The 17,697-nt window shown below is 51.2% G+C and overlaps 1 protein-coding gene across 1 annotated transcript in view; it reads right to left on the bottom strand.

The window, feature by feature from the left end:
* Window positions 1-12,623, bottom strand: part of XRN2 (5'-3' exoribonuclease 2) — an 80,921-nt gene extending 68,298 nt beyond the window's left edge. The window contains exon 1 of the mRNA XM_077486025.1: window positions 12,465-12,623. Coding sequence (XP_077342151.1) covers window positions 12,465-12,539 — 75 coding nt within the window. The 5' untranslated portion in view covers window positions 12,540-12,623. The remainder of the gene's footprint in view (window positions 1-12,464) is intronic.
* Between the last annotated feature and the right edge of the window lie 5,074 nt (window positions 12,624-17,697).

Here is a 17,697-nt window from a genome sequence, read left to right as displayed (position 1 = left end):
TGTGATCAGTTATGACATCAGCCATTGGATGGTGCAACAGTTTGGTTGAGAGCACAACCAATGTAACAGTTACATTTATGGCATGCCGGGAATGTAACTGTTTTTTGAAACTGTTAATTTAATGGGTTTACTTCCACTTTAATGGCCTGGGCTACGCAAGAACTCGGCTGTGCTGCTGAACCTGCTAAAGCCATTTGGGTCTTAGAAAGGTGTTCCAACTTTTTATCTGCTGGATCCCTTAACATGAGCGCATTATCAAATCGGACATGTGAGGTTCTTATTCACCAAGGTAATCGCAGCATCGACACAAGCAGCACATTTGTAATGGTTGTATACCGCTCCTCCACCACTCCTGCCCATTGAAATGAAAGGGCACCACTGCCGAAGCGCATCCAATGCGATTTGGCAGTCGTGCTTCATGGGTGCATTTAACCTCTTCCTCAGCCTCTAGCTTGGTTATAAGGGCTCCGCTAGCAGGCGTATAGCGACACTAAAATTATGGTAAAGTGCCGCTAAAACTAGCAGCGTTTTACCGTCAACGCCCACCCACTCCAGTGTGAAAGCAGCCTTAAGTAATAAAGGATACAGCAAATTTCTTACATTTAAACACTTAAAAAAAAAAAAAAAAAATCTCCAATCAGTTCACTTGTATGTATAATTTAGATTTTTTTTTAAAAAAACTATTAAAATATACAAAAACAGGTAATCAAAACTTTTTGGAAAAAAAAAAAAAAAAAAAAAAAAACCCCTGGCTAACTTTACTGTTTTCGTTTTTTTTTTTTTTTTTTAAATCGTTAGTGTCTTTTTCCCCCAAGAAAATTGCGTTTGAAAGACCTCTGCGCAAATGCCGTGTGACATAAAATATTGCAACCACCATCATTTTATTCCCTAGTGTCTCTGCTAAAAATATATATAATTTTTGGGGGTACTCTGATTTTCTAGCAGAAAATACAGGATTTTTACTTATTTTTTAATAAATTTGCCGTGGAGTTCCCTCTCGAGAGCCAATTATTCTGTGAGTCGCCTCAATATAGATGGAGATCCGACTTGGAGGCGACTTCCGTTGAAATCAACGGGTAACAGTTGCCTAGAAGTCCGATAGAAGTAGTACAGGAACCTTTTCTGAAGTCGGAGCGACTTCAGTGGTGTGCATTAAGACGGCTCTCATTCACTTACATAGATTTTTTACATGTAGCGTGTGAACGGGCTCTCAGGCAACTTGTACCGACTTCTATTACAGAAGTAATTTGCAAGTCGCGCTAAAAATATAAATCGCCCTTTTTATCAGCATAATCATCTGATGCCAATTAATTAAACGCCAAATATCGGCCGACCTCTACTCGTGTGGTTATACTCCTTCCGTGTTAGGATCCTCAGAAGAGTATAAACCAGTATCTTCCAAATCCCTAGGAAGATCTGCCTGATTCCCAGCATCCTGAACCTCCAAAGGAGGATCCTGAGCACTTAAGGGGATCTGCTACGTTTAACCCCACTCTGGAGGGATAAAAACGCATCAAGCTTCTTTTCCAAACCAGCAATGGTAGAAGACAACACTTCACATGTAACATACTCAGGGGCTGAAGTGTCTTGAGCGACTGCAATTACAGTTTGCCCTGACGGCTCAATCTGACTGGCCGCAACACTCTCAGAGGAGGACGACATTCTTTTGGAAAGGGTTTTAGTTTGTTGTGACCCCTTAGGACCCTTAGAGGAGTTCCTGGTCCGTTTGCCACTCAGCTTAGAGCACAAAGAAGAGGCACTACCAGCAAAAGAATGTAACATTTGCTAGGCTATAGTACAGTACAATAACGGCTATTAATCCTAGCTATAAAGTACAATGTTGTCAAACGGGAAATGCCTGTGCCACAAAACCTAACCAGCCAACCACTCTGCTCTGTCCCTCCACCGCCAGGCAGCAGCTTCTCTCACAGGGCTTAAAATACTTACTGCACATGGGGCCGGCGTCTGACGCCACTAGTCACGACCCCCCCCCCCCCATCCTTTCAAAAAAAGGAGCCGAGTTTCCAGCGCGAGCGTCCTGCATCATGGCGGGGGGTAAACGCTCGGCTCCAGCGAGCAACCGTGGTCTGCCCAAAAAATCCACTGCAAGTTCCAGCATCGCACCTGACTTGCAAGGAAGTTCACACTGCCATATGCGAACAGCCGAGAGTGTCAATACAATGTTAATGAAACCCGCACTTCAGTTTTCATATCACAGGGCAAACCGACAGTTCGAACAGGAATCAGATCGATTTGGTGTGTGTGCGCTGTTCAAGTTTGGTCTGAAAGCGATGCGAAATCAGCCATACTATCTGCATGACTGAAATAGCATCTCAGACATTGCATGTGATTTGCAGTGCAAATCACATGCAATCTCACACAGCGCACCAGCGTGAACCAGGCCCAAGTAGTATACGTGGGACATTCTTCATTACAACTAAGTACAACTAAAGCTCTAAAGAAAAAGCGAAGCTTCAAGTGGTTAAAAAAAAAAAACAACACTTCATAAGACAGCTTACCAAATTTTAACCCCTACAGAACACAGATAAAACAAATCCTAACACCTAAAACACATTTATTAGTATTACTCTAAATATCCCCACAACTACTTTGTATATCCAAGTGAATTATACCTTTGTTTGGGCTTTTATTTGTTAAGTGGTAATGAGTTCTCCAAATTTTATTGTAATATCAAAGGGAACTGGCACAAAACAGAACAAAGTGAAGCAATACATTTCTTTCTATTACCATACTCTATAACTAAAAACAACCAAAATAAAAAAAGACTCAGTTAGACTTACCGGTGACGGTATTTCTAAGAGCCTTTCAGGACAACCCCGGAGAGAGTAGCTCCACCTTGCAATCAGGAAACACATGCCCACTTTAAAAACACCTCCTCCTCCTCCATGGCTTCAGTTATTGTGGCCTTCCGACGCTGGAAAACAAAGCACAGAAAGCACAACACCATGGTAGAACTTAATACATTTACTAAGCATAACCTAGGGAGGGAAGTAGCGGTTGTCCTGAAAGGCTCTTAGAAATACCGTCACCGGTAAGTCTAACTGAGTCTTTCTCAAATCGCCTTTCAGGACAACCCCGGAGAGGATAACCGAGAAACTTACCCTAGGGCGGGACTACTGCCTGCAGTACCTTCCTGCCGAAGGCCTGATCTGCTGCAGACAGTAGATCTAACCGGTAATGCCGGAGAAATGTCGAATAACTGGACCAAGTGGCAGCCTTGCAGATTTGTTCAGGCGTGGCACCGGCCCTTTCAGCCCAGGAAACTGCCGTGGATCTAGTAGAGTGGGCAGCAATACCTGAGGGAGGTATTTCTCCTTTTGCTTTATAGGCTTCTGTTATAGCCAACTTAAGCCACCTACCCAGCGTACTTTTAGAAGCTTTCTCCCCCTTGCGTGATCCAGAAAATATCACAAAGAGGGCGTTTGATTTTCTAAATTCTTTAGTAACTTTCAGAAACTGTAAAAGACATCTTCTCACATCCAATGTGTGAAAAACTTCCTCTCCTGCATTTGCTGGGCTTGCAGAGAATGTAGGTAACACTATTTCCTGTGATCGATGGAAAGTTGAGGATACTTTCGGTAGGAATGCTGGATCCGTCCTCAGTACCACCCTGTCCTGATAAATTCTAAGGAAGGGTTCTGTAATAGCTAGAGCTTGGAGCTCGCTGACTCTCCTGGCCGAGGTGATGGCCACCAAAAAGATTGTTTTTAAAACCACCTTCTGTAAAGAAGCTTCTTGTAAGGGTTCAAACGGTGCTCCCGAGAGACCCTGTAAAACTGTAGACAAATCCCAACTGGGAAAGTCTTTAAGGGCTACTGGTCTATTTCGAGCAAGAGCCCTAAAAAATCTAGAAATTAAAGTTTCTTTAGATAAAGTCTTTTCAAAGAAAACTGATAAGGCAGCCACCTGAGTCTTCAGGGTACTGGCTGCGAGACCCTTCTCCATTCCTTCATGGAGAAACTCCAAGACGGACACCGTGCTCTTGACCTTGAGTTCTCTAGAACTGCACCAGGAGTTGAACTTTTTCCAGACCTTCATGTAAATTGCCTGTGTAACTGCCTTCCTACTGGACAGCAGGGTCTTTACTACTTTATCTGAGAGACCTTTAGCCTTTAACAGGTCCTCCTCAGAAACCAGGCGGTTAGCTGCAGGAGTTCCACTTCTGGATGACTTACTGTCCCCTGGGATAACAGATCTTTTCTGAGTGGTAACCTCCATGGGGGCTTCGAGGCTAGGTTTCGAAGACCCGCGAACCAGGGTCTTTTTGGCCAAAAAGGAGTGACTAGTATTAAGTCTGTCCTTTCTTCCCTGAATTTCCTCAGTACTAGTGGAATTAGAGGAAAGGGGGGAAAGGCATAGCACAGCTGGTAATGCCAGGGGTGAGCGAATGCATCCAACCCTATTGCTGCATCTCCTCGGTGAAGAGAAAAGAATCTGTCCACCTTTGAGTTCTGCTGGCTGGCAAAAAGGTCTACCTGAGGAACCCCCCAGGCCTCGGAGATCATCAGGAACACTTCCTGATTCAGACTCCATTCTGCCTCTAGCAATTTGCGCCTGCTTAGGAGGTCCGCAAACAAATTCTGAGAGCCCTTCAGATGCACTGCCGATAGTGAGGCTGTGTTCTGTTCTGCCCAGGCTAACAACAGATTGGCCAGCTCCATCAAGCTCCTGCTTCTGGTTCCCCCTTGCTTCATAATGTAGGTAACCGCTGTTGTGTTGTCTGACAACACCTGAACATGGTGGCCTCTCAAACTCTGCTGAAATGCCACTAAACCCAGAAAGATCGCCTTCAACTCCCTCCAGTTGGATGATCTTTGAGCTTCCTGTTTGGACCAGACCCCCTGAGATGTCTGACCATCCAGATGGGCTCCCCAGCCCCAGGCACTTGCGTCTGTAGTAAGGCGCTTGTCCACAGGAAAGGTCCACACCAGGCCCCTTGAGAGGTTTGCCTGGTCTCTCCACCACCAAAGAGCCCTTTTCGTCTTTGACGAAATTTTTAGCTGTTTTTCCAAAGGATCCTGATGGGACCAGCTTGACAGAACCTCCCTCTGAAGGGGTCTGGAATGGAACCTGGCCCACTGAACAGCCGGGATTGCTGCCGTAAGCAGGCCCAGAACTGCCATAGCCATCCTGACTGAGACTGTCTGGTTGCTCTGTATCCGCTGTACAGCTAGCTGTAACTTTTCCTGTTTTTCCAACGGCAGGAAAACTTTCTGGAGAATCGAATTTAATGTATACCCCAGAAATTTCATTTCCTGTGAGGGGGTCAGGATTGACTTCTCTAGGTTTAGAAGCCATCCCAGGCCCTCGAGGTGAGACTGGGCCCTCTGGAGATTGACTAGGACCTGCTCCCTGGAGTCTGCAAAAAACAAAAGGTCGTCCAGATAAGGAACAACTGGAATCCCCTTCAATTTCAGGGGTTCCAAAGCCTCTGCCATAATCTTCGTAAAGACCCTGGGAGAGGACGAGAGTCCGAACGGCAGAGCCCTGAATTGGAGGTGCCATACCGAACTCCCTACCTTCAATGCCAGGCGCAGGAACTGCTGCGATGCCTGATGAATTGGTATATGAAGGTAGGCATCCCTTAGGTCCAGGGATGCCATGAAGCATTCTGGGGTCAACAGCTTTGTGATGGAGAAAATTGTATCCATCCTGAAATGTTTGTACCGAATGAACCTGTTCAGGAATTTCAGATTCAGGATTAGACGGTACTTCCCTGAGGGTTTTTTCACCAGAAAAATATGTGAATAAAAACCCCCGCCCTGCTGGCTTACTGGGACTTGAATCAGAACCTCTTGCTGTATCAGCTCCTGTAACAACAGCTTCATTGCAGAGGCCTTCTCCTGATCCCTTGGCAATGTTGTCACATAAAACCTGCTCGGGGGTGGTTCTGAAAACTCCAACCTGTACCCCTGATCGACAACGCTCTTCACGAACAGATTTGGAGACAGCCTGTCCCATTGTTCGCGAAAAGCTGACAGTCTCCCCCCCACTGGGGAGATATTGTCACTTGTTCTTAGGGGACTGCTCTGGGGGAGATCTAAAGAGGACTCCACCCCTGCCTTTGCCCTTCTGTGAACCCCATCTGCTCTTGTGCTCCTGGTCTTTTTTATGGGACTGCTGAAAAGCACGAAAATTCTTTTTAGCCATCTGCTTTTTCTTAACTGGAAAAGCCTTCTTTTTATCGGCTGTTCTATCCAGCACAGACTCTAAATCAGGACCAAAGAGCAAGTCACCCGAGAAGGGAAGACCACACAGCTTGACCTTAGAGGCAGTGTCCCCAGACCATGTTTTCAGCCAAACTGCTCTCCTGGCTGAATTTACAAGAGCCGAAGACCTAGCGGCCAGTTTAACTGATTCTGCTGATGCATCCGCCATGTATTTGACTGCATTCAGGATCAGTGGAAAGGACTCTAAGAGATCCTTGCGGGGTGTCCCCGCCTCAATATGGCTCTTCAGCTTCTCTACCCAACATTCCAGATTCCTGGCCACCACCGTAGCTGCCATTGCTGGTTTTAGACTGACTGACGCGGCATCCCAAGCTTTTTTAAGGATGGAGTCAGCTTTTTTGTCCATTGGGTCTTTAAGGATCCCCATATCTTCAAAGGCTAGATCCGTTCGTCTGGATACCTGCGAGAAAGCTGCATCGACTCTGGGTTTCTTATTCCAAACCTCTGAGTCCTTATCTTCGAAGGGAAACCTTCTTTTGAGAGCTTTAGAGAAGAAAGGGGCTTTTTCTGGGTCCTTCCACTCCTTTCTCACTGAGTCTGAGAGGACCCTGTGGACAGGAAAAACTCGCCGTTTTGTTTCGTCCAACCCCTGGTACATTTTGTCATGAACTGACAGTTGTACTCTTTCTTCCTGAATTTCTAGAGTAGTGTAGATTGCTTTTAAAATATCATCTACTTCCTCTAGTGATAGCTTGAATTTGGAGCCCCTGCTATCTTCTTCCTCTTCCTCCTCCTCAGAATCCCTGAAGGAGATGAGAGTACTACCCCCTTCGTCTCCAGACTCTTCAGTTTCCACCTGTCTGGATGACGACGCCCTGGGGCTGGGCGGTAAGTTCTGAGGCTCGGTCTGTGCGGGAGGGTTTTGTATCAGGATGGACTTGACTGAACTCAAAGAGTTTGTCAGCTCTTTAACCGAAGAAAACAAATCCTTATATTGTTGAGATGTTTCCTCTTCCACCAATTCTCTGATACAATTTCTGCACATTGCCTTCTGCCATGAATCTCTGAGGGGGGTTTTGCAGGAAGGACATTTTCTCTGACCTGGTCTAGCTTTTCCTAGTGATTTTTCCTGAAACGACATACAGGTTTAATTCACTAAAAGCTCTCAACAACCAGTTGCTTAACACCAAGCCAGTGCAGAGACCCACCACCAAACAGACCTACTAGTGAGACCCCAGAACTAGGCTGCAAAAGGTCAGAGCGAAGTCCACCTCTGACCTGCAGCGACAGGCCCCCAAGAGGGGGGAACAAACAAAGACATACCCACAGTAAAGCAGAGGGTGCCAGTGCACCTTACGTACCTGGGCTGGACCGGTGCTGGGGGCGCCTGTCTCCGCCATAGCTGGCTTGCACTCTTCCATCGTTTGAGTGAGGCAGCTATTTTACAAACAGCTCTCATTTTAAATTTTTCCCGGCCGCCGCGTCATCAAGGCCGGCCGGAAGCGGAAGCACACGGTCACCTGACCCGCCCCATGACCCCTGCGTTCCAGGCGCTGAACCACGGCGCCACGCCCCCTCAGAGCGCCCGCGCGTCACCGTGAACGACGCCGTCGCCGCCCGGGACCCGGCGCCGAAAACGGAGCCATGCCGCTGACCTGCAGCGGCCTCCGCCAGCAACAGAGCCCTCCCTGCGCTAACAAGCGGACACCGGGCACCCGACGCCGGCACTCCGAGGGTCCTTACTCCCGTGAGATGGCGGGACCAGGAGCTCCAGGAGTCCTCTCCCCGTGGAGATGCTGCTGGGGGTCAAAGAGAAACAACCTGCAACAAAAGGTAAGCCTTACTCCCCTGCAGAGAGTGTAGCTCTCCCTGGTTCAGGCACATGCTTCCTCCAAGGAGGAAACACAATAACTGGAGCCATGGAGGAGGAGGAGGTGTTTTTAAAGTGGGCATGTGTTTCCTGATTGCAAGGTGGAGCTACTCTCTCCGGGGTTGTCCTGAAAGGCGATTTGAGAAATCTGCTCCTAACGTCTGCAGTAATACTACAGGTGCGAATGTTATTTGTACCTGTAGTAGGGCCCCGCAACAATAGTGCGCATTTTGCTTTTTATAATCCTAACTAAAATTACACTGACCATGACCTTGCCATATTCTTTATTTTTTTAAACACTTTGGGGGTGGGGGGATACAATACATCTCTTTCACCATTCAAGAAAAAGAAGGGAAAAATTGTGACAGCCAAAGGCCATCAGGTAATAGAGAACCAGGACTCCCCAGTTCAGCAGGAGACTGGTGCTTGGCGAGAGGACAATCTCTGCTTTGGGATTACACAATGCAGCACAAACACCAGCACATATGTGGCCCACAGAAGAGCCACTTTCATGAGGCCCTATATATGCACACACGTTCGGTGTGCGTGCATGGGGCATGTGTCAGGGCTGCCCCGCTTCCCCCCCCTTATGGGGGATCCCGCATAGAGGGCGGCCCCGCCTTCTCTCCCCCCCCCCTTATGGGGGATCCCGCACAGAGGGCGGCCCCGCTCTCCCCCCCCCCCCTTATGGGGGATCCCGCACAGAGGGCGGCCCCGCTCTCTCTCCCCCCCTTATGGGGGATCCCGCACAGAGGGCGGCCCCGCTCTCTCTCCCCCCTTATGGGGGATCCCGCACAGAGGGCGGCCCCGCTCTCTCTCCCCCCCTTATGGGGGATCCCGCACAGAGGGCGGCCCCGCTCTCTCTCCCCCCCCCCCCCCTTATGGGGGATCCCGCACAGAGGGCGGCCCCGCTCTCTCCCCCCCCCCTTATGGGGGAACCCGCACAGAGGGCGGCCCCGCTCTCTCCCCCCCCTTATGGGGGAACCCGCACAGAGGGCGGCCCCGCTCTCTCCCCCCCCTTATGGGGGATCCCGCACAGAGGGCGGCCCCGCTCTCTCCCCCCCTTATGGGGGATCCCGCACAGAGGGCGGCCTCGCTCTCTCTCCCCCCCCCCCCTTATGGGGGATCCCGCACAGAGGGCCGCATCGCTCTCTCTCCCCCCCCCTTATGGGGGATCCCGCACAGAGGGCCGCATCGCTCTCTCTCCCCCCCCCCCTTATGGGGGATCCCGCACAGAGGGCCGCATCGCTCTCTCTCCCCCCCCCCTTATGGGGGATCCCGCACAGAGGGCCGCATCGCTCTCTCTCCCCCCCCCCCTTATGGGGGATCCCGCACAGAGGGCCGCATCGCTCTCTCTCCCCCCCCCTTATGGGGGATCCCGCACAGAGGGCCGCATCGCTCTCTCTCCCCCCCCCCTTATGGGGGATCCCGCACAGAGGGCCGCATCGCTCTCTCTCCCCCCCCCCCTTATGGGGGATCCCGCACAGAGGGCGGCCTCGCTCCTCTCCCCCCCCCCCCCTTATGGGGGATCCCGCACAGAGGGCGGCCTCGCTCTCTCTCTCTCCCCCCCCCCCTTATGGGGGATCCCGCACAGAGGGCGGCCTCGCTCTCTCTCTCCCCCCCCCCCTTATGGGGGATCCCGCACAGAGGGCGGCCTCGCTCTCTCTCTCCCCCCCCCCCTTATGGGGGATCCCGCACAGAGGGCGGCCTCGCTCTCTCTCTCCCCCCCCCCTTATGGGGGATCCCGCACAGAGGGCGGCCTCGCTCTCTCTCTCCCCCCCCCCCTTATGGGGGATCCCGCACAGAGGGCGGCCTCGCTCTCTCTCTCCCCCCCCCCTTATGGGGGATCCCGCACAGAGGGCGGCCTCGCTCTCTCTCTCCCCCCCCCCTTATGGGGGATCCCGCACAGAGGGCGGCCTCGCTCTCTCTCTCTCCCCCCCCCTTATGGGGGATCCCGCACAGAGGGCGGCCTCGCTCTCTCTCTCTCCCCCCCCCTTATGGGGGATCCCGCACAGAGGGCGGCCTCGCTCTCTCTCTCTCCCCCCCCCTTATGGGGGATCCCGCACAGAGGGCGGCCTCGCTCTCTCTCTCCCCCCCCTTATGGGGGATCCCGCACAGAGGGCGGCCTCGCTCTCTCTCTCTCCCCCCCCTTATGGGGGATCCCGCACAGAGGGCGGCCTCGCTCTCTCTCTCTCCCCCCCCCTTATGGGGGATCCCGCACAGAGGGCGGCCTCGCTCTCTCTCTCTCCCCCCCCCTTATGGGGGATCCCGCACAGAGGGCGGCCTCGCTCTCTCTCTCTCCCCCCCCCCTTATGGGGGATCCCGCACAGAGGGCGGCCTCGCTCTCTCTCTCTCCCCCCCCCTTATAGGGGATCCCGCACAGAGGGCGGCCTCGCTCTCTCTCTCTCCCCCCCCCTTATAGGGGATCCCGCACAGAGGGCGGCCTCGCTCTCTCTCTCTCCCCCCCCCTTATGGGGGATCCCGCACAGAGGGCGGCCTCGCTCTCTCTCTCTCCCCCCCCCTTATGGGGGATCCCGCACAGAGGGCGGCCTCGCTCTCTCTCTCTCCCCCCCCCTTATGGGGGATCCCGCACAGAGGGCGGCCTCGCGCTCTCTCTCTCCCCCCCCCTTATGGGGGATCCCGCACAGAGGGCGGCCTCGCGCTCTCTCTCTCCCCCCCCCTTATGGGGGATCCCGCACAGAGGGCGGCCTCGCTCTCTCTCTCTCCCCCCCCTTATGGGGGATCCCGCACAGAGGGCGGCCTCGCTCTCTCTCTCCCCCCCCCCTTATGGGGGATCCCGCACAGAGGGCGGCCTCGCTCTCTCTCTCTCCCCCCCCCTTATGGGGGATCCCGCACAGAGGGCGGCCTCGCTCTCTCTCTCTCCCCCCCCCTTATGGGGGATCCCGCACAGAGGGCGGCCTCGCTCTCTCTCTCTCCCCCCCCCTTATGGGGGATCCCGCACAGAGGGCGGCCTCGCTCTCTCTCTCTCCCCCCCCCTTATGGGGGATCCCGCACAGAGGGCGGCCTCGCTCTCTCTCTCTCCCCCCCCCTTATGGGGGATCCCGCACAGAGGGCGGCCTCGCTCTCTCTCCCCCCCCCCCTTATGGGGGATCCCGCACAGAGGGCGGCCTCGCTCTCTCTCCCCCCCCTTATGGGGGATCCCGCACAGAGGGCGGCCTCGCTCTCTCTCCCCCCCCTTATGGGGGATCCCGCACAGAGGGCGGCCTCGCTCTCTCCCCCCCCCCTTATGGGGGATCCCGCACAGAGGGCGGCCTCGCTCTCTCTCCCCCCCCCTTATGGGGGATCCCGCACAGAGGGCGGCCTCGCTCTCGCTCTCCCCCCCCTTATGGGGGATCCCGCACAGAGGGCGGCCTCGCTCTCTCTCTCTCCCCCCCTTATGGGGGATCCCGCACAGAGGGCGGCCTCGCTCTCTCTCTCTCCCCCCCCCTTATGGGGGATCCCGCACAGAGGGCGGCCTCGCTCTCTCTCTCTCCCCCCCCCTTATGGGGGATCCCGCACAGAGGGCGGCCTCGCTCTCTCTCCCCCCCCTTATGGGGGATCCCGCACAGAGGGCGGCCTCGCTCTCTCTCTCTCTCCCCCCCCCTTATGGGGGATCCCGCACAGAGGGCAGCCTCGCTCTCGCTCTCCCCCCCCCTTATGGGGGATCCCGCACAGAGGGCAGCCTCGCTCTCGCTCTCCCCCCCCCTTATGGGGGATCCCGCACAGAGGGCGGCCTCGCTCTCTCTCTCTCCCCCCCCCCTTATGGGGGATCCCGCACAGAGGGCGGCCTCGCTCTCTCTCTCTCTCCCCCCCCCTTATGGGGGATCCCGCACAGAGGGCGGCCTCGCTCTCCCCCCCCCTTATGGGGGATCCCGCACAGAGGGCCGCATCGCTCTCTCTCTCCCCCCCCCCCTTATGGGGGATCCCGCACAGAGGGCGGCCTCGCTCTCTCTCTCTCCCCCCCCTTATGGGGGATCCCGCACAGAGGGCGGCCTCGCTCTCTCTCTCTCCCCCCCCCCTTATGGGGGATCCCGCACAGAGGGCGGCCCCGCTCTCTCCTCCCCCCCCCCCTCCTTATGGGGGATCCCGCACAGACAGCGGGCTCAATCCCGCACAGAGGACGGCCCCGCTCTCTCCCCCCCTTATGGGAGATCCCGCACAGAGGACAGCCCCGCTCTCTCCCCCCTTATGGGGGATCCCGCACAGAGGACAGCCCCGTTCTACCCTCTATTGGGGGATACCGCACAGAGCCCGCCTCACTCTATTTACAATACAAAGCAGGAAATCCAGGCCCGCTCCGCACACAGGAGCCATGTGACCCATGTGATAATAGCCGGGCCTTCCTCCCCCCCGGACACACACACACAGCGGTAACAAAGCGGACATGGCTGTGGAACGCTCACCTTCTCCTCCACCGAGTGCACAACGATAGACGGATACTTGCGGCTTAGCCAGCGAAAGAAGGCCGGGACTCCCATAGTTTACACTTGCAGCCCGAACAGAAGAAGGCCGCAGAGTGTACGCACTAGAAACCGGAAACCGCCTACACAATATCACGAGAACGTGTGTTCTCCGGCGTATTGACGTCGGCACGGGGGCGGAGACTAAGGCTGGCGGCGCCATGTTTCAAGAGGGCATATCCAATGCGGCCTGCTCTTTGTGGACACAGATCCCCCTGTGCTATTTACAACTGCCTCCCTCAGTTTTATTCCCCATATTTTATTCAAGAGACAAAGCAGCTTTAAAGTATATGTGTAAAAACAAGATTAACCTGCAGTAAATAACTGTCAGCCTGTGGTAGAAAACAATTACCATAAGCTGGGTATATACCAGTATACAGTATTTTACACCTAACACTCCTATGAACATTTCTACCAAAACTTCTCTTTGATAACTTGACGAATTTCATGGAAAGCAGTTAAAAATGTTTGTTTTTAACATTCCATTTTGGAGTAATTGGACTTTGCTGAATGAAAAACACAAACAGCGTTAGAAATTCATTAGTTCAAAAAAAATTCCCATCCTACTGCTTAGAATTTTCACTGCAGTCGAAAACCAATGTTGATTTGACCCCACTAATGATTAGAAAATCAGACCAATGTTCCTAAAACAAAAGATGTCAGACAAAAATCTACGAGTGTATAGCCAGTCTAAAGGGCCGAACAAAGGAGAAAAAAATCAGCAGTAAGATTTCATACGGCGCATAATCGCACGATTATCTGATCGTTAGTTTAGTGCTTTCAACAGCAGATTTCGACTTTTCGGATGACAAAAACTGATGATGCCGGTTATAAAATGTTTATTGTAAGACCCCTTTCACACTGAGGCAGTTTTCATGTGTTTGAGCGCTAATAATAGCGCCTGTAAAGTGCCTGAAAACCACCTTCCATGTCACCCCAGCGTGAAAGGCCGAGTGCTTTCACACTGGGGCGGTGCACTTGCGGGACGTTACAAAAAGTCCTGCAAGCAGCATCTTTGGGGCGGTGTAGAAGTGCTGTATACAGCGCTCCTACACTGCCCCTGCCCATTGGAATGCATGGGCAATGCTTCCAATGCGCCTGAAAAGCGATTCTGAATCGACTACAACATGAGCAGTTTTAAACCTTTTTTGGGCCGCCAGCAGGGATAAAAAGCACCACTAAGACCACGGTAAAGCGCCGCCAAAACAAGCAATGCTTTACAGCTAACATCGCGGGCCCCCTATGTGAAAGCATTCTCAGTGAACACAATGTCCGATTTTTATTTAACCACTTTGCCTCCAAAAGATTTACCCCTCTTCTTGACCAGGCCATTTTTTGCGATACGGCACTGCGTTACTTTAAAGAGGAGGTTCACACAAAAATTGAACCTTCGCTTTTCGGAAACCCTCCCCCCTCTGGTGTCACATTTGGCACCTTTCAGGGGGGAGGGGGTGCAGATACCTGTCTACGACAGGTATTTGCACCCACTTCTGGGCATAGTTCTGCTGGGACACACACGGGTCCCCGAGACAGCAGGGAGCATTCGGATTGCGCAGCGCCACTCGCGCATGTGCAGTAGGGAACCGGGAAGTGAAGCCACAAGGCTTCATTTCCTGATTCCCTTACCAAAGATGGCAGCGGCCGCATCCGAGGACCGAGGGACGGTTCGGCTTCGGGTGCCGACATCGGTGGACCCTGGGACAGGTCAGTGTACTTATTTTTAAAGTCAGCAGCTGCAGTATTTGCAGCTGCTGACTTTTAAAAAAAAATGTTTGTGGGACTCCTGCTTTAACTGACAATTGAACGGTCGTGTGACACTGTACCCAAATAAAATTGATGTCCTTTTTTCCCCACAAATAGAGCTTTCTTTTGGTGGAGTTTGATCACTTCTGCTGTTTTTAATTTTTGTGCTACAAATAAAAAAGCCTGACAATTTTGAAAAAAAGAAAAAAAATACAATAATTTTTTACTGTCTACTGTCTTTTTACTGTCTAGTTTACCCAATAAAAAAAATGGAAATAAAATCTAATCTGCTATATATTTTTGGTAAAAAAATAAATAAATCGCAATAAGTATATATTGATTTGCTTTCTCAAAAGTTATAGAATCTGCAAACTATAGGATATTTTTATTTAATTTTTTTTTAATAGTAATGGCGCCGATCAGCGACTTATAGCGGATGGAAAGTTGGCACACTAACTGACACTTTTTGGGGACCAGTGACACTAATATGTGATCATTGCTAAAAATATCCACTGTCTCTGTACTAATGACACTGGCTGGAAAGGGGTTAACATCAGGAACGATCAAAGGGTTAAATGTGTGCCTAGTTAGTGTTTGTGTACTGTGGGGGAGGCGCTTTTACTAGGGGAAGGCGTGGATCCATGTTCCTACTTTGCAGGGACACAGGATCCATGCCTTCCCTACTGACAGAATGGTGATCTGACTTGTTTACATAGGCAGACAGCCCTTGTGGCTCTCTGCCTAATGATCGGTGGGTGCCAGCAGACATCGAGCCCACAGTACCCGCAGATCAGCACCTGCTGTGTCTAATCACAGCAGCAGCGGGTCGCTGGGGGCGTGCATGCGTGCCCCAGACTTAGATGAGTCGCATCCTGTACTGTGAATGTGATCTGGTGCAGAGCGACCATCCTGCCACAGTGTATCTGCAGTGAGCGGTCAGGAACTGGTTAATTAGTACAGTTTTCGTCCAAATAAAATCGTAAGAGCAAGACTACCCATGCTCAGAAATAAAAGAATACATTACAAGACAATTCAACACATTACATCACTTTGTATTCTGTTGTATGAGAATTTTCGTAACTTGGGTAACCTCTTCATTGTCGATAGTGAGACTAGCATGCAAAAAAAAAAAAAAAAAACGATTATTCGTTTGATCATCTCATTGTATGTGCCAGGCTTTACTTCCAGCCTTAATAACTCAGAGGAGTGACACGGTGCTATACTCCACGCATCTGATCTCATCTATTACACACTAATCTCCAATGATTCGCCACTAAAGACCCGAACCAGTTGTATTTCCTTTATCACTGTCAGGTGTCTTTTGCAACAAAGTCTCTGAATTTTCATATGTTAAAAAAGTAACAAATGTACATTTTTTTTATTTTATTAAAAGTTTATTTATTTATTTATTTTATGTCAAATTTGGACTCCAAAGTCACATGACTGGAGCCTTGTTTAACAAATGCGTTAGTTTAATTTTTCAATTTATTTATTTTGTTTTTGTGAATTGACTTTTAACTGTTTCTATGCATATTTACCAAACGTTTCTTATTTTTTTGGTAAATGCAGGATAAACCTTTAGCGAATCAAGCTTTTCAATATCGCATGCACTCTTATTTAGTGCATTGAGCCCACTGTCATCTTGTTCATGCAGGGAGAAGTGACAGTGTTTCTGAAAAGGGCAGAGCCAGAGCCTGCAAAGCCAATGCAGATTTAGGTGAAGTAATACATCCCGTTCTTTTAACTCACATGTGTCAAACACAAGGCCGAATGTGGCCCACTTTGACATTTAATGTGGCCCTTGCACCTCTTCTACAGCTGTAGCACCCCCTTGCCCCCCCCCCCCCCCACCTTGCCACAACAGTTGGAGGGTGGACAGGGAGGGTGGAGGACCCTTGACCTTTGATGGTGAGGGGGCTCTTGACATATGATGTAAAGGGGGTGGGGACAGGGTGCTCTGGACATCTAGCCCAACAGCTACAACTGGCCCTATGCGTGCAACCATAATGCCTATGTGGCCCACAGTATAATTGAGTTTGACACCCCTGTAAATGTTAGACATAATGAGCATTTAACCCTTGCAGTGGGGGGGGGGGGGGGGGGGGGGGACAATGCAGAGGTAGATTTTGCCTAATTCCTGGATTTGGGCTTTATACTACCAAAAGTATTGAGACACCTGTCTTTACACATGAACTTTAATAGCGTTCCAGTCTTAGTCCATAGAGTTCGATTATGAGTTGGCCCACCCTTTTCAGCTAAAACTCTTCTGGGAAGGCTGCCCACAAGGTTTGGGAGTTTGTCTATGGGAATGTTTGACCATTCTTCCAGAAGCGCATTGGTGAAGTCAGGCACTGATGTGGACAAGAAGGCCTGGCTCACAGTCTACACTCTAATTCACACCAAAGGTGTTCTATCAGGTTGAGGTTAGGACTCTGTTAGGACTCTGTGCAGGCCAGTCAAGTTCCTCCACCCCAAACTCCCTCATCCATGTCTTTATGGACCTAATTTGATTATGGTGTGGGGTTGTTTTTCAGGGGGTAAGGATGAGGAAGGCGTATTTGCAACTAGCACGTGCAGAGCCCACCAGGAAGTCAGCATTGCACAGTGCTAATCACACGCAGTGAGACATTCGTCTATCTCCTCAGCCACGCATTGGGAAAATGTCTCACTGCCTGTGATTAGCACTGTGTAGTGCCAAATTCCTGGCGGGCTCTGCACATGCTAGTTTTGAAAATGCCTGAGCTCATCCTTATTCAGGGGTTAGGAAGAAGAAGGGGCAATGGAGTGCAGTCAAGGTGAGTATAAAAGGGTAAGGGATGCCCTTTGCAGAGACCCTGTGACTTTGCATTGCATGTATATATGGCACAATACAACTTTATGGGGGACAAATATCAGGAAAATCAGGGAGACTGATACAAATCAGTCTGCCTCTTTTTTAGAAAAGTCTATTCAAAGGTTTTTGGGTGAATTTGCAACCCCTGCACCAGTGACCAGGATCATCCTGGGCAGCCAACAACAAGAGATTTGCAAAGCTCTGCTACACTTTTTTTTACTGAAGATGAAATAGATTTTCGCTCTATACAGATGTATTATGAAGATGTGGTCAGGGTCAGGTTTAATTCTGCTGTATTACAGCAGCTGTCACAGAATCTGTCTCATTGCTCCTATTTAGGCCATGTCTTTCTGTATGACGTAGTTGATTCATTTTGTCTCTTTTATATGCTGGGTTCAAACATACTGTATATGTTAGGGTCCCCGTGCCCTTTTGCCCCACACCCCCCTCAAAAGCAGGGTGCCTTTGGCCAGTCATGGCTCAGGGGGACTAAGTCCACGCCCCACGCTATATAAGGCTTCTTACATAGCAGCCGTCTATAGTGTGTGGACGGAGATAAATTCAGCTAAATTAGGCAAAAGTTGGGTAAGTTAGTGGTAG

Source organism: Lithobates pipiens, unplaced genomic scaffold, assembly GCF_037356315.1.
Source record: "Lithobates pipiens isolate NorthernLeopardFrog02 unplaced genomic scaffold, aLitPip1_a1.2 Scaffold_18, whole genome shotgun sequence".
In the NCBI taxonomy this organism is placed as follows: Eukaryota; Metazoa; Chordata; class Amphibia; order Anura; family Ranidae; genus Lithobates; species Lithobates pipiens.
The sequence above is the reverse complement of the archived record's forward strand: the minus strand, read 5'-3'. Positions and strand labels throughout refer to the sequence as shown.